The 15,703-nt window shown below is 41.2% G+C and overlaps 1 protein-coding gene across 2 annotated transcripts in view; it reads right to left on the bottom strand.

Annotated features, from left to right (window-relative positions):
• Positions 1-1,074: 1,074 nt before the first annotated feature.
• Positions 1,075-15,703, bottom strand: part of LOC131951971 (T-box transcription factor TBX2b) — a 37,747-nt gene continuing 23,118 nt past the window's right edge. The window contains exons 3-7 of one of the 2 annotated variants that reach the window (XM_059314441.1): positions 11,898-12,165; positions 5,609-5,755; positions 5,044-5,120; positions 4,302-4,492; positions 1,075-3,359 (exon numbers count right to left, since the gene is read on the bottom strand). In XM_059314441.1, coding sequence (XP_059170424.1) covers positions 1,963-3,359; positions 4,302-4,492; positions 5,044-5,120; positions 5,609-5,755; positions 11,898-12,165 — 2,080 coding nt within the window. In that variant the 3' untranslated portion in view covers positions 1,075-1,962. The remainder of the gene's footprint in view (positions 3,360-4,301; positions 4,493-5,043; positions 5,121-5,608; positions 5,756-11,897; positions 12,166-15,703) is intronic. The other variant, XM_059314442.1, reaches the window with a different exon arrangement.

Raw genomic sequence — 15,703 nt, 5'->3', positions numbered from 1 at the left:
TTTCTCTTTGCTTGATAACGCCCCCCCCCCCCCCCAATTACTAATCCTTAAAATACGTTTTTCGTTAGAAAAATCAATTTTTATTGAGAGAAAATCAAATCTTAAAGTTTTGGAACTGTGGCTAAGAACGTTAGTGCATTAATTGCATTATATTCCCAAATAGCGTTACGTTTGTGTGGGAGGGGGGGGGGGTATTCTTGACCATCTATATATATAATTCTCTTCTGGGAGACGTTAGAAAACAAGCTGCAAACGCGCCCTGCAGTCCCCTCTCTTCCTATCTATCGCTACCACCCCTCCTTCCCACCCCTCACATGGTCTGGTGAGCTGTGGTTCGCGCTAAATGTAAGCCGGGGTTGGTGACGGCTATTAGGGGCAGATAATTTAGTTTGAAACGATTTTAAACTTAGAGGAGGTAGCTAAGAGGAGGCTGCTTTCACGGGGGGGGGGGGTAGTGTTTTAAAGCAAATATTTTCAGTGGCAGCATTGGTACTGTCGAATTCACAAATTATGAATTACTGAAAAGTAGAAAAAACAACTAAATAGCGGCATATGATACACCGCGGGTCGGCTCGTATACTATAAAGTAGGGAAGAGATGGATTTATAAGCATTCACTTTTAAATTTTTTATTTTGCTTGTGCTTTCCAGTGTGGTATGCAACTGTGGCTCATCGTTGATGTTGTTGTTAATGGGAGTGTGGGGTTGAAACTGTCCCCCATCACCCCCCACACACACACAATGTGTGCTGCAAACTTTTTAAAAAATGTTTTACGGCAATAAGTTCAGGTTTGAATATATTTCACCTTTAACTTTTATTAGAAACACCCAAACATTCAATCGTGCTAAAATACAAAATCTGGAATTTTTATAAATCAATAAATCTTATCCCATTTCTGATATCCCCATATATCTCATTCCATTCTCCTGCCCCCTCGTTTACTTACCTGAACTATTTCCATTCATATAAGAAAATCGTACTCACATTTCTTACTATTCTGCACTTTTTCTGATTCACTCCTTGCTAACCGACCAATCAATGGCTCAAACACAAAAACTTTTTGTTTTTCTCTGTTTATTTTACACACAAGATAACTTTGATTTCAAATACAATGGAGATGGAGAGAAATAAATAAATCAATTTGTACACGCATCTTTAGAGCTGTAAGTCTACATTTATTTTAAAACATATTTACATCGAATGGCAAAACATCAAAGGTTTCTAGAATCTTCTATGGCTACCGTCTCAGGACTGGCCGACCTGGGAACTAGTGTGGCACCACCACATGTGGCTACCACCACATCCGTGGCACCTGTGGCTGTGGTACACCTGGCTATAGCACACCTGTGGCACAAAGCACCTGTCAATCATTGATTCCTTCATATAAATCTTGTCAGTCAACATCTCAATCAAACAGTTCTATGGATTGTTTAGAGATGAAAAAATAAACTACAAGCAAACAAGTTTGATGATTTAAAAACTATGATTTGAAATCCAGCCAATGAAAATCGAGTACACTGCTTGTGTTGACAATGGGATATTCTAAAACAACATGAATGATTGGCTGCTGAGCTTGAATTTTAATAATTTATTTCAGTAGGTTGTATCAAATTGAGGTGCAATATATCTTGCACAGTTCGCTCCAGTAGTGCTAGCTTTGTCTAGCAATGTCTTTACCGATACAGCTAGCATCAGCTAGCAATGTCTTCCTTTATCTGCATTGCAATATTTGTAACAGTCTTTTTCTACTAGTGCTGGATCTAGTAGATATGTCTATTGCAATGTAGAGCCAACAATGTCTCCCAGTGTCTTCTCTGCTAGTGATAGCAGTGTCTTACGATGCAATAACTCTGGAAATGTCTTTTATTGAATGTCTTGCAAATGACTATTTTGCAGTATTTGTCTCACTTGAGGTACAGTTAGAGATTTTAGATTGCCTTGTCTGTGTGAGCAGACAATAGACTACACAGGGACAACTCTATTGTCTGTCGTGGTCAGGTTTAGACCTATCTCTCGGGGTATGGGCACGGGCTTGATGATACCGCTGGAGGGGACCTTCATGAGCGGGGAGCTGGAGGGGCTGGGGGTGCTCGAGCCTGAGACACCCCCTTCAGGGGAGGATGGCACCCCAGGGCTGACTGGGTTAGGGGCGTAAGGGTGGTACCGGCTGGGTGGGGAGCGGGCCTGGAACACGGGGCCCAGGGACGAGATGTTGCGGGGGAAGAAAGCCAGGGGGTGGGTCAGGGGGAGGGCGGATGCTGCCAGCGCCCGCGCCACCGCAGCTTGATGGGGGGATGGTATACCCTGATGGTGATGGGCGGATGGGAAAATGTAAGAGGAGGATGTTGGGGAGTTGACTTGGGTTGGGGAGCGATGTGGGGGAGATGACGAGGGGGGTGTGCTTGCTCCTGAAGATAACGACGATAGCGCTGACGACGTTATGTGGCTGAGGAGGTGTGGATGCGATGCGACGGTGTTGATGTATAACGACGCCATGGGGTGGTGGAAAGCCGAGGCGTTCGTCCCGAAGAGGTTGGGGTGACACATTGGAAAGAGGGAGTGCGCGAGGGAGGACCTCTGGCAGACGGTGACATTGGGAGGACTTCGAGAGTCCTTACAGAGCAGCTTCTGTTCCTGGAGGAAACGGTTCTCCTTCTCGAACATGTCTCTCTTCTCCGACTCCAGCCTCAACAGCTGCTGATAGTGGACCTGCTTCAGCTGCTCCTCTTGACGGACCCGATGGGCGTGGCTGTGACCCCCGTGGGTCCTGGACTCGGTCTCCGAGTCTGCGCTGTACCCATCTGTTGAGTACATGCTTGCGCGTGCATTGTTATGTGATGTTCGACCCGAGCAGTTAATCGGACTGTGGCCGTCGACTGAACGCCGACTGTCTGATCTGGAAGAATCTGTTTCCATGTTGTCTCCAGCATACACCGCCGTGGACCCCTCCCCTCTGTGCAAGATATTGCCGGCCTCTCCAGGCTTCACTTTGCTAATACTGTTTGCAACGTTCAGTTCGTATTTCTCTTGCGACCTCCCAGAATCACCAACCGTGTCTGGTGCTGCCCGCTGAGGCGGAACCGTCTTGGCTATTAGACTTTCAGCGCTGTGTTTCAGAACAGGTTTTGTTGTTGGATGCGCATGCGTGGACGAGGCTGAACTATCGTCGTGTTTGGACTCTGAATGTCTATCACGTTTCCTGAAAGTGTCTAGTTTTGTATCACAAATGTTTGTCGCCTCGACTGGGAGGGTATCACTGCTAGTATTGACGTCATGGCTAGATTTTTCTGAAGTGGATTTCGCGGATTTTTCTGATGGTTCATGGGGGTTGCTTCCCTTTGGTTCAAAACTTTGCTCGTCTGGAAAAAAACAACAGAATTTATTATAAATTAGATATAAAGATAAAATGTATATCAAACTAACATTTTGAACATCTACTTTTATTTACTTTAGGAAGTCCCGTGAGCATTGGGTACACCTGGTGTTAAAGATTCAAAGACAAGGGAAGATAAGATTTAAAACCCACTCATTAATATTTCAGCACGATATAAGTATAAGCACACACCCCACTCGCACTGAATGTTTGTCATGTTGACTGATCCTTGCCCTGAATTATTCATGTCGCATATTTTAAAACAACAGGTGCTAAAGTTGTACCTAGTGGGTCGCTGTGACATGACATGGGGGTGACACCAAATATATTCCTGTGATGACATGATTGCAAGATTGAATGCAGTCAAATTTGAATTTAATTCCTCTTTCGACTGGCTTCATATTCAAACATTTCATCTGTTTTTGTTTTTTTTTAATTGTCCTGCCGAACTATTTGAATTAAACTCCTACCACACACACACTCCATCTTTCCAGAAAAATACACACGATCAACAAAGCCCATCTACAGACAGGATTAAGCCCAAACAATATATGTCAGCCTATTTGGACACAATCCCTAATCACATTATCAATCCCCAACACATAAACTAATCACAACCACAATACCAAATCCCACTCAAAGAATTAAACTCAAACTACATAGACAAGCTGAGATGACATCTATACCCCAACCACCAACCCAAAACCCTCTTATACATCCTAGCAGAGTTTTGTTGAGGAAGCTTTTCAGGAGTGTAACCTCCCCCTCAACTGGATGGTCATAATATATACTTCAACCAAGACCCAACATAACCACGCCCCCAACGTAACCACGCCTCCAACGTAGCCACGCCCCCAACATAACCATGCCCCAAACATAAAAACGCCCTCAAACATAACCACGCCTCCAAATCCGCCCAGTCACTCACCAGACGAGAGCTCCTCCCTGAGTTTTCCCGCCTCCTCCTCCATGTCGCTGCTGCAGCAGACGGCCGAGTGTTGGTCGTCGTCGTCCACACAGATCTCGACATTGTCCTCGTCGTCCTCATTATCACTGTAGGAGGATAAATGTCCGTCATGGGAGTGAGACGAGGTGTCCAAATGGACGGACTGCTTTTTCCTTTAGGAGGAAACGCTCGTGTTTAGTGAGGGATCAATGATTGGTTGTTGCTTTTGTATTTATTTATTTTTGTTGTTTTTTTTTTATTTAAACAAATATAAACCACGAAAAATAAATTGTGCTTTTTTTTTTTGGTGTTGTTAAAAATGTAAAAGGACAATACGATTTCCAGTGGAGCATGAAATTCGGAAAAAAATGGAGATCAGGCAACTTGTGTTACCAGAAAAGATATAGATCTATCATGGAATTCACAAGAGTAAAGAAAAAGATGGAAATAGCCAAAGACATTGGAAAAAAAATATCAAAGGACAGAAAAGCGTGGAGGGAAAATATAAATGTACTATGCTCCACTAGGAATAGCAACAGGCAAAGAAGAATAAAACTTCTAAATTATAAAAAAAAATAGGCCTACATATAGAGTGAGAAATTGATGTATATTTTTGCTGGGTATTTTTGGTTAAACTGGTGAATGTTTGATGTAGGTTAATAAAATGATACAACAAAATTAAAATGATACAACAAATTGTGGGAAAACAAGGGAGGAAACTCACATCTTGTTGTTTCTGCCACCGCCATTTTCCCGGAAGCCTTTAGCGAAGGGGTTGTTGTCAATCTTTAGTTTGGTTATCTGGGGGTGAAAGGTAAGATACAGTTTTTGGTGTAGAATATGAAAACATTATTTGATCTGATGATGAAACGTAAGATACAGTTTATGGTGTAGAACAAGAAAATATTTGAAATATTTCTTAGTGAAAACATGGCTATGGTTAAAATGATAGTGTATGTAGCCAGTAAAATAAAAATATGTGTGTAAATATACAAGTAAAATAAAAATGTGTAAATAGTCAGGTAATATAAAAATTGTTGTGTAGTAGTCAGGTAAGATAAGAATTGTTGATAAGTAGCAACATACGATAGAAAGTGTTGTGTAATTAGTGATATAAGATAAAAAAAAATTGTAAGTAACAAGTTAAAAAAATTGTGTATAAGTAGCCAAGTAAGATAAAAATTGTGTAAATAGAATATAAATTGTGTAAGTAGTCAGGTAAAATAAAATAAAATATTGTGTAAGAATCTAGGTAAGTTGTGTAATTAGCTAAAGAGTGAGGTAGGTACCTGTTCGTTCTGATAGGCCGTGACAGCGATGAATTGAGACTCCTCGAAGACCACAGTGGTTCTGGGGGAGATGCCAAGCCTCATGTAGTCAGAGGTTCTAATTATGTGGAAGCGGGGCTGGTACTTGTGCATAGAGTTCAGGATTTGCTGGGGACAGAAACATACACGTCATCATTGCAATCAAATGAGGTAAATATGACAAGCAAAACTAGATCCAACTAATTAAGATATGTAATTGTTTATTTTCAGTAAACAGTTCAGACTATTTATGGCTTGTATTTTAGTCCAAAAATCAATCTGATGACTGTTTTTTTTAAAAATATTTTGTTTTGTTGAATAAACTGTATGGATGTAATATGTCGATATAAATTATCGTTGCCAAAGCAGGGCCATGCTAAACAGGGCCCAAAACAAAACAAGAATGAATAATAATTTTTCAAATAGTAATTATACTTTTCATATTTTAACTTAAAAATCGATTTCTGAAACTGCTTTTACTCTTTTTTTAAACAAAAAAATGTTTAGGGAGATTATTAGATTTTGTTTACTGAATTTAAAAAAAAAAATTATATAATATCCAATAATGAGTTATTATTGAGAGAAGTTCGATCTCTCATACAGTTTAGGTGGTTATGATTATTAAAATTTATGACTAATTAAATAAATGTATTGTCAAGAAATAATGCAAAAATGTTGTGAATATAAACTGACAAAGAGCATGAAAAATGATGCAGAGAAATGAGTTCAGGCGACCGTGTCTGTAGACACCCCCCCCCCCCGGGCACCACCACCCCTGAGGGCAACGACAACGAAAGCCAACACGGCTGTGTCCAATCAAAGGGTTTCTGCTAGTGACAGCTGTGGTGCTACACCCGAGCCACCAAACGGTTCTCAAATTGTTGTTGCCACAGGGTACATGGTACTTCAGTCTTGTCCAGAGTCGTACTACCCAACAATACCATGGCATTTTAGATATAATTTTTTTTTAAATATAAGGTATAATTCCAGGGTGATGTATCTGTAGAATTTAACAACTTCCCTGGGGTCATTTCTCAAGCGATGAGACCCACTGGGTAACAACATAGAACAAAGGCCAGTAATCAGAGGGCCGACTATAGATAAACACAGCGACAACTCTGGTATATTGTCCTAGGCCACTGCGCTTAGAACTTGGGCCAAGCTCGGATCAAACGATTAACCATTTAATCACAGACATTCATTACAACAACCCATTTTGGAGATTAGAAAACTAGCAGTCTAAAACTAGATCAAGTTCTGAAAAATGATTGTTTTCAAGAGGAAAGGTCTAAAACTAAACGAAAGAATTAAATTTTATCTATTTAAAAATCGGTTTTAATTTATCAATATTAATTTAAATTATTTTAATGTTAAATTAGAAGTAGATTATTGTTTTCAAATGAAGTCTTAAATATAGTTTGGATACGTGGCTTATCTGTCCTAGATTAGACCAGGCTTTTTTTTTTTACCGTCCTAAATGAACCAGGAAGCCAGATAAATTATTTAAAAAATTGACCAAATACATAAAGACCAGGAAGCCAGATAAATTATTTAAAAAATTGACCAAATACATAAAGACCAGCTGGCCAAAGAAGAGCTGGTTCTGTGGTAAATTTGACAAGCGATTTACGACACCCACGGAAAATCTTCGCTTCATTTCCGCTGGACATTTTTACAGCACCCCCAAATGACGAGTAAAATATGGCGTCTGGGTCTGATCCTGCTTTCGGCGTGAGCACTGGTTGAACTCACGTGCAAGACGCGCGACATATTTAGGACTACTTGTTAGTGGACGACAAAGACCGTTACAATATTTAAAGAACCATCGGTCAGGCGGACGGTGCCATAAATTGATGGACAAAATGGCTACTCAGCAAGATTTTATGGATGGGTAGGGGGGGGGGGGGGGTCTTCAAATGATTTGATTTAACCCTTTCCATGACCGCACTAAAATGGTATGAAAAACTACCGGAGTTGAGAATGCAGCAAGAATATTTATAAAATAATCAGCAAACTAGTTGCAAGTAACCAAAAACCATGTTAATATCCACTATAATAATGTCATGTGAACATACACTAAATTAGTGTTGTTTTACGGCGGGTGAAACTTCACGGTATTTGTATCACGCTAAAGATTTATTAGTTACTTTTTATTTATTGATTTATTGACTTTAAATCTTATTAAAATGTAAAGGAAATGCATTTTTTTTTAATTTATTCAAATTAAAGAAAATGTTAGCTGTTATAATTTATAACAGATCAAATCCTGTAGGTGATCCTTTTAATATGTATTCGCAAATTATGCTTCGTCTATTATTTGAACTTTGCGAACCGTCTCGTTGACGGATCATAGCAGTCAAGGTTTTATGACGTATGTATCACTAAAATTTAATGTAACGTGGGGAAATATTCAAAGTCGTCAGGTGTAAGAGCCCAGGCGTCACAGCTGACTGAAGCTCCACCCCTCCGACCTAGATCGACCAGCGCAACACCCGATAGACCGGGTCTCGCTTGAACGGCTGATCAATGATCGAAGGGACTGATCGAACCGAGGTGTTGGGAGGAAGGTGATCGAATTCAGGTTCGATAGAAACAAACCGACTGGGATTCAAACTTTTATAAGCTAGGAACAGCAACTCCAAGTATACGAGAACATGAAAGGTAATAATTTTTAAAATATTTTTTTTCTTTAAAAACTAATAAGTTTGCAGATTTAAAAAACTTATGAGATGATCACTTTTTAGAAATACGATAATTTTTCGTTCAAAATGGATCATTTCATGATAACAGTATTTTTTTTAGAAATTGATATATTATTGTTGTAAAAAAAATAATTTGTCGTAAAAAAACATAATTGTGAAAGTGTTGTGGATTTTGAGGTAAATAGATCTAATTTTCAGTAATGAATAATTTTAAAACATTACGCTATTTTTTTCATTAAAACTATTTTCGTCAGTCGTAATTCATTGTGACAGTATAGCGTCCTTTGTCGTCAGGAGAGGTGCGTCAGTGCGTCATAGACCACGTGATACTAATCCTGAGGTGTAGAACGTGAGTACTCGTGTTTACTCACACGGCGAGATCACACGGCGGCACCGAGGGCGAGGGTGGCGATGTGTCCTGGGATAATTACACCCCGGGGGGATAATGACTCGGGATAAATGACCAAAAGCTTAATGACTGTTAGTACGGTCCGTATCCCTTCGCTACTAGTGGCGCCAATGTTCGCGCTAGTCTGTGGCAGGCGCCATGGATGTTTCTAAAAATAGACTCGGATAACAAATGCACGTGCGGAAATTTTCCCAACACAAGTAGGTCGTGAAGACAAAAGGTGTTAATTTTTAATGAGAGGTAAGTAACATCGTAAGATCGGGGCGAGGGTGCCATACAGCGCGGCCGTGTAAAGAAACAGGTCAGCACCTTAGAGATCCGTTCACCTGGAGCAGACGAACAAACGCGCCGGTGCCAGAGCTCGGTCTGACAATGGTCGAGATGGAACCGATTAGTCAGGACGTTGCGAATATGCAACAATTGTCTTTAAACGGTGCCAGCTGAAAAGGGTGGCTGGTTTTGCACTTGATAAATGCGCTCTTGTTAGGGGGGCATCGAGTCCAATGTCAGGGGGAGATAATTTGCTGCAAGGGTGCTCAACAGTTCGGCGATCGAATTGTTCGAATTCTTTGTGTAGGAGGGGGGGGGGGGTAGTGGTCTATACAAAATATATTGCATGCTCTTTTGTTACTAGGAGCGAATAAATTAAATTTTATTTGTATGTTTTATACAGCCAAGCGCAAAAAGGTTAAGATACTATTTGAAGTCAGTTTAATGATTTTTATCTAACCCATGCAAATAGATAAATTTTTATTCATAGACCACCAGCCTGGCGGGTAACAGAAATTTTCATTTTTTCTCAACTCCCAGCCGACAGAAAATCTCGGGATTATTAAGACATAAAATTGACACAAAGAAATGATAAATAAATGTCTAGAATTAAAATAATAAGCTAGGAGACTTCAATAAGTGTTGCACAAAAGCCACTGAGGGCCCCCCGCTTCGTTATTAAACATTAACTGGTAATAAACACTGGAGAGTCGCACGGCCGACGCAAGGGGCGTCAAAGCACACTCAACGAACCCGGGTTCGCGGGGTGTCGGGACACACTCCGTGAACCCTGTCGACGGAAGAGATGGCAACAGCGATTACAATCAGTGCTAAAACAGTGTGTCTCCAGGCCCAGAGTTGGGCGTCGCGCTAGGCTAAGCTCTGGGGAACGTTGTAAACTTAACATCAAAGGCCTGCCGGGCGGGGGAGAAAGAATTCGACGCATTTTTTCACCCAATTGGCGAAAAGTTGATCTAAAATTCTCAAACAATTTTTATTTTAATTTCAATATCGCCACCCACTGAGTGATAGAATTGGGCGGTTATTAGAGAAGTGGAGATCATTTAATTTGAGGGAAGACGTTAAAACTTTAGGCCGTGTGTTAGACTATTGACTACCCCACATCACCAGTGTGGCACTCGACACTGCGCTCGGTGGAGCACTTGACTCCAGAATTGGCACCAGCGAGAGACTAGCACGCACGGTCTTTCTACGAGATCAAAGAGGAAGCACCAAATTATGTAACACCATGGTGAGTAGGTGATGTGTGCGTATCACGCATCAACAAACACTGATGTGTCGACTAAAGTACTACATCAGCAAAAGCAATGACGTACGTCAGAAACCTTAACCAGGGTACTCGTATGATAATTAGTTTAAAAAGTTTTTGGAGTACAGAAATGGCATGACCCTACAGACTAAAAATTTTAACTGATCTAGAGAGTACAGAAATTGCACGACCCAGAGAGTAAAACAAGTTTAAAATGACCTAGAGAGTACAGAGCTGGCATGACCCACCGACTAACCGCGGTCACATGACTACATTAGCAACAACCGTGCGTTCACGCTTGGCTGGTTCCTAATTTTAAAACTTTTAATCCCGACATAATCCGTGTTAATGCGTGCAGCGTGGGGTAGAAGTTTTCATTTTACAATTTCAGAATGAGTGGGCTGGCTAGATGTTCTTACCAATCTATCTATATATATAATTCTCCTCTTCGAGCCGTTAGAAAACAAGCTGCAAACGCTCTCCCTACCTCCCCACCCCTACATGGTTTTAGTGAGCTGTGTTCACTCTAAATGTTTATAAGCAGAGCCAACGATTTTAAACGTAGGGGGGGGGGAGGAAGGGGGGGGGGGTTATGGTCCTTAACGAGCTACTTATAGTGTTTTAAAGAAATATTTTCAGTGTCAGCGTTGGTACTGTCGAATTCACAAATTATGAATTATTGAAAATTAGAAACAACTAAATAGCGGCGTATGTTATGCCGCGGGCCGGCTCGTACTTTTTAATATTCATACTTTTAAAATGTAGGCTTAATTAGTTGTTTTTTTTTAAATATTTTTTTTAATTTTCATTTTAGATATTAAAAATTTGCAGAAAGCAAAAACAATAGTAACTGATCTAAAATATATCATTTAATTCATTGAAATTCTGATTTTAATGCAATTTTTTATTTATTTATTTTTTATTTTTGCCAATGTGTTAATTTTAGTCCACCTATTTACGTTCTTGTTCCCATCCAATATAATTATGCTACATGTGTTTAGGCCTATATGAATATGTCATGTTGTTTAACGGTCTGTGTAACAGCTTTATGTACACTAATCTCGATGCCAATCATATGAGTACATACATATTGTTGTGTGTCCATATGTGTACATACATATTGTTTTGTGTGATTTTTGATCGAGCAATATTTTCACATTTAGTCTCTAAACCAAGCTGTTTCTTGAAATTTTATGTAAGCGGAGCTGTTTTCTTTACCAGAAATTTGAAACGACCCCTAGGGGGTCTGGTTGGGGGTCTGGTAAACTTGCAAGGGGGATCATGGGGGTCTGGTAAACTTGTAGGGGATCAGTAGTCCGTAATATCCGCATGGCTGGTTATGGATCCAAAGCTTAGAGCAACTGTTGGCCTTTTATTGACTCAACTTCTACTCATTAGTAGGACCTTTAGAAGCATTAACTGTTTTCTGACCAAGGGCCCCTGGTACACTTTAAATAACTTCTGCGTTCTTAACTGAGTTTATGTTGGAGGATTTAAATAAGTCCAACTGACTCAAATGACTGACATTGTGATGAAAAATGTAAGGCCCGTCTTAGCATTTCCCTAATATCTTTTCAATCAGCCTCCAATTAATATAAAATAAATGAAGCGAATACTCACATAGCCGTTTTTATCCGAGATGTTGTTGGTCAGCTTGAGCTTGTGGAAACTGACCACCTTCTGCATCCACTGCTCGCCCGTGCAGGGGGAGTCGGGGTGGATGTAGCAGCGACGCGGCATTTCAGGGTCAGCCTTGCCGGCCACCGTCCACTTGCCGTTGTGGAACTTGTACCGGCAGTCGTCCACGGCCATGATGTCCAGCAGCAGGAAGTACTTGGACTTTTTGTCCAGTCCGGACAGCCGGACTTTGTACGCTGGGAAGATGCGCCTGGGGAGAGAAGAAACACGTAGACATAAATATTGAGAGTACTACAGTAATTTTTTTTCCGGGATAAGGGGACGGTACTCTTGAGTCCATAGATGTAACGTGACCCTGACCTTCACGCGCCGGATCAATAGTTCACATTTCAGCAGAGTTATCTTATCCCTTCTTGACATGTAATTAGGTCCGTTTTTTCCCAGAAATTGTTCGGCCGTTGCCAGAGACCCGCTGCACCGGAACTGGTGGCGGGGATGGGAGCTATCTTAACTACCGCTGTCATTTCTACGTCAACACGGACACAGGGAGAAGGTTCGAGATGAGGAACCGTTGAATTTTTTTTTGGGAGGGGGGGGGGGGGGTCCTGCATTAGTGGCGGTACACCAGCTTCAACGGCAGCACGATTCTAACGTTGGCGAATCAACACTAGAGGCAGCAGTCACATCAACACTTGCATTTGTTGATGGACTAAACCAAGTTGTATCTTGTGGTCATGATCTGTGTATGTTTGACTATTGTGTGTGAAAATGTGCGTGAGTGTGTGTGTGAGAGAGAGTATGTGTGTGTGTGTTTGCGTGAGTGTGTGTGTGTGTGACTGCTGTGTATGAAAATGTGCGTGTGTGTGTGTGCGCGCGTGAGTGTGTGTGTGTGTGTAAATATGAGCGTGAGTGTGTGTGAATATGTGTGTGTGTGTGAATATGTGTGTGAGTGTGTGTGTGTGTGCTCAGATAACAAGAGAAAGCTTACTCCCACACTGTACCACCATTTCAACAACTTCTAGCTACACCAAACTAACGTCTGCATCAGCCTTATCCAACTGCATATCAAGGATTAAGCTATGAGCTAGGAAATCGATACACTACACATATCAAATTATAATATATCTCCTACTGTATGCCTAATCCAATTTCAACCAATGAACGAGTTTTCGAATACGCATAGTTCATCAAGGGTCCTGATGATGTCATTAATTTTTAATACTTAATTAAATTAAAAACTCCATTTCGTGTGGTGATGTAAAGAAATTAAACATTAAAAGTAAATAAATTAAACGGATTATAAAAAAATATAAAGTTGTTTAACAGATTATTAAAACGTTATGTCAATTAAGTAAACAGATTTTTAAAAGATGTGTTAATTAAACATCTTAGTAAAAAGTGATGTTAATTAAACAGCTTATTAAAAAGTTAAGTTAATTGAACAGATTATAAAAGAAAACCAACAAAAAACAAAGCGACGTGTGCCGATCCCTTGAAACAAGGGAGAGAAGTACAGACAAAATGAAGACGTCTCTACTCCGTGTCGTGGAGAAGGAGCCGACGGCACTTGAAATGATATGAAGACAAAATGAGCCGGGGCCACTCGTCTGCCACGATGGTCGTCGCCACTTGGGGGCCGCAGTCAAGACCTCTTACAGCAGGCGTGGGGCGAGACAAGAAGCCTACCCCCCTCCCCCCAATCCCCTACCGTGGACAAGGCGAGGGTTTAAACAGTGAAAGTACCCTTTACCAGGGTAATGACTAGCAGTCGCGACACTGTCTACCTTGCGACAACCAGAAATGCCCCCCCCCCCCCCTCTTTCTCATGCGTAAGACCGCCTTTATTAGTTTCAGTAGAACGTGATTTACGGATAATCTTCAGAAAACCTCTTTGAAGATTAAACACTGCAATTCAATTACTACTGGGTTAGTCGTTTAAAACTAAACACAACGACGAGAAATAAGAAGGTTAAAAACGATTACGAAAAGGAATATTTAAGTGTATTAAGACGGAATCAAGGGAAGCGACTCCTAGTGTCTAGACGGAAGGAAAACAGAATGTCGAGACGAAAGATGCCGAGTAAGCGGACGCCCGGTAAAGCGGGCTGATTAGATATAAATGGTATACTCTCGTAAACAATTAAGGGGCGCAACTGTTTTAATGGGAGCAGACAGGGGCAAACAAGCGAATGTGAGACGCTGGCTTTCTTGCTGGGCTGTACAGACTTCTAGTCTAGATGGGGGCCGGGATGGCGGTTCTCATGAAATAAAATTTCTATCAACAGAAAAACAAAGAGAGTGAAGTTGTTTTGATTATATGATAGTCGAATGTTAATTATGATGAGTCATATTAACTGGGGGTTAATTGGCAGTATAATAAAAATTAATTGGAAATGGGTTAATTACTGTGTTCATCAGATTTCACAATTAACTGCTCTATTGGCTATATATATATATATATATATATATATATATATATATATATATATATATATATATATATATATATATATATATATATATAATTTCTTCACATCATCTAAAGAAACGTAGATTTTCCAAAAGATAAATCAAATTTAATATTTTTGAAAGCTATCTGAATGGTTCCCGTGTCAGAACTGTGCGTGAGATTCCAGCAAGGGGTAGCTGCGGGGCCGTAAATCTCAGTTCTGGGGCGTCCACTCTGGGCGCCAGCGGTGACCGGCGACACCGCCAATGCGCGGCCACTTGGCGACTTACTGGTCCGACGAGCCCAACCGTCGAGAAAATGTCGCCCACAAATTCTCCGCCCATGTAGCGTGGCCCGGCAACTCGGGCATGTGGGCCACTCGCGCAGACGACAAAATATGAAGCCTGGCTGAGTTTTCACTTTCTTTCGTTATCAATAGTGGCGCTAACGACGGCGATACTGTGGCAGACGGCAGACGGCGCCACAGTGCAAACGTCCACACGACAGTTTTTTTTTTTTTTTTGCGTTGTACTTTTTCATGTGGTTAGGGTTTGGGTGGTGGTTAGGTTTTGAAAGTCAGGTGACAGGTTTTCAATGTTTGCTTTCGAAGTTGATTTGATTTTGGACAACGATTGAACTATGATTGTTCTCCGTATTGAAAGATTTTAATGTATTGTCAGACTCAAAAAAAAAAAAAAAAAAAAAAAACTTGATGTACAGCAAATAATTACATAGTCGACACTTTAACCCCAATCAAAGCTAACATTTAAAAAATAATGTTGAGGGAAAATCTTATCATTTAATTGTGCGTTTACTTTTATGAATATCTTTAGTACGGCTAGGATGCGATGAGTGTACCGTAGAAAGACTTTCCTCTCCCTACATATTCCTTTGTTTTAACAGTTGGGATTCAAATGGTCTTGTTTATTTCAGCAAGCGAGCTCCGATAAATGGACTCTCTCTACCTACATAGGGCGTCATTTAAAGACTGCTGGAAGCAGGGGCTGATCACTCACGCGAACTGTTATAACCTGTTAGGGTGGTGTACTCCATCGCGGCCGACAAATATTTGTCACCCTCCGCCATCACCACCTCTCGCCCATACCATCCCTCCTAGTGCCGCCCCTACCACCCCTCTGCTGCCCCACCACCCCTCCTAGTGCCGCCCCCCACCACCCCTCTGACATCCCCACCACCCCTCCTAGTGCCGCCCCCAGCACCCCTCCTAGTGTCGCCACCCCAGTATTTCCGCCAGAGTGAGATAGGACCCCAGACAATCTTGTGTCAACACGGACCAGGCGCCGACCCCGCGCTGTACGGGGCGCTAGAAAGGGGACTA

Source organism: Physella acuta, unplaced genomic scaffold (assembly GCF_028476545.2).
Source record: "Physella acuta isolate Inbredline_101_S28 unplaced genomic scaffold, ASM2847654v3 ptg000841l, whole genome shotgun sequence".
Lineage (NCBI taxonomy): Eukaryota > Metazoa > Mollusca > Gastropoda > Physidae > Physella > Physella acuta.
Note: the sequence above shows the minus strand (reverse complement) of the source record. Positions and strands in the feature narration are given on the sequence as shown.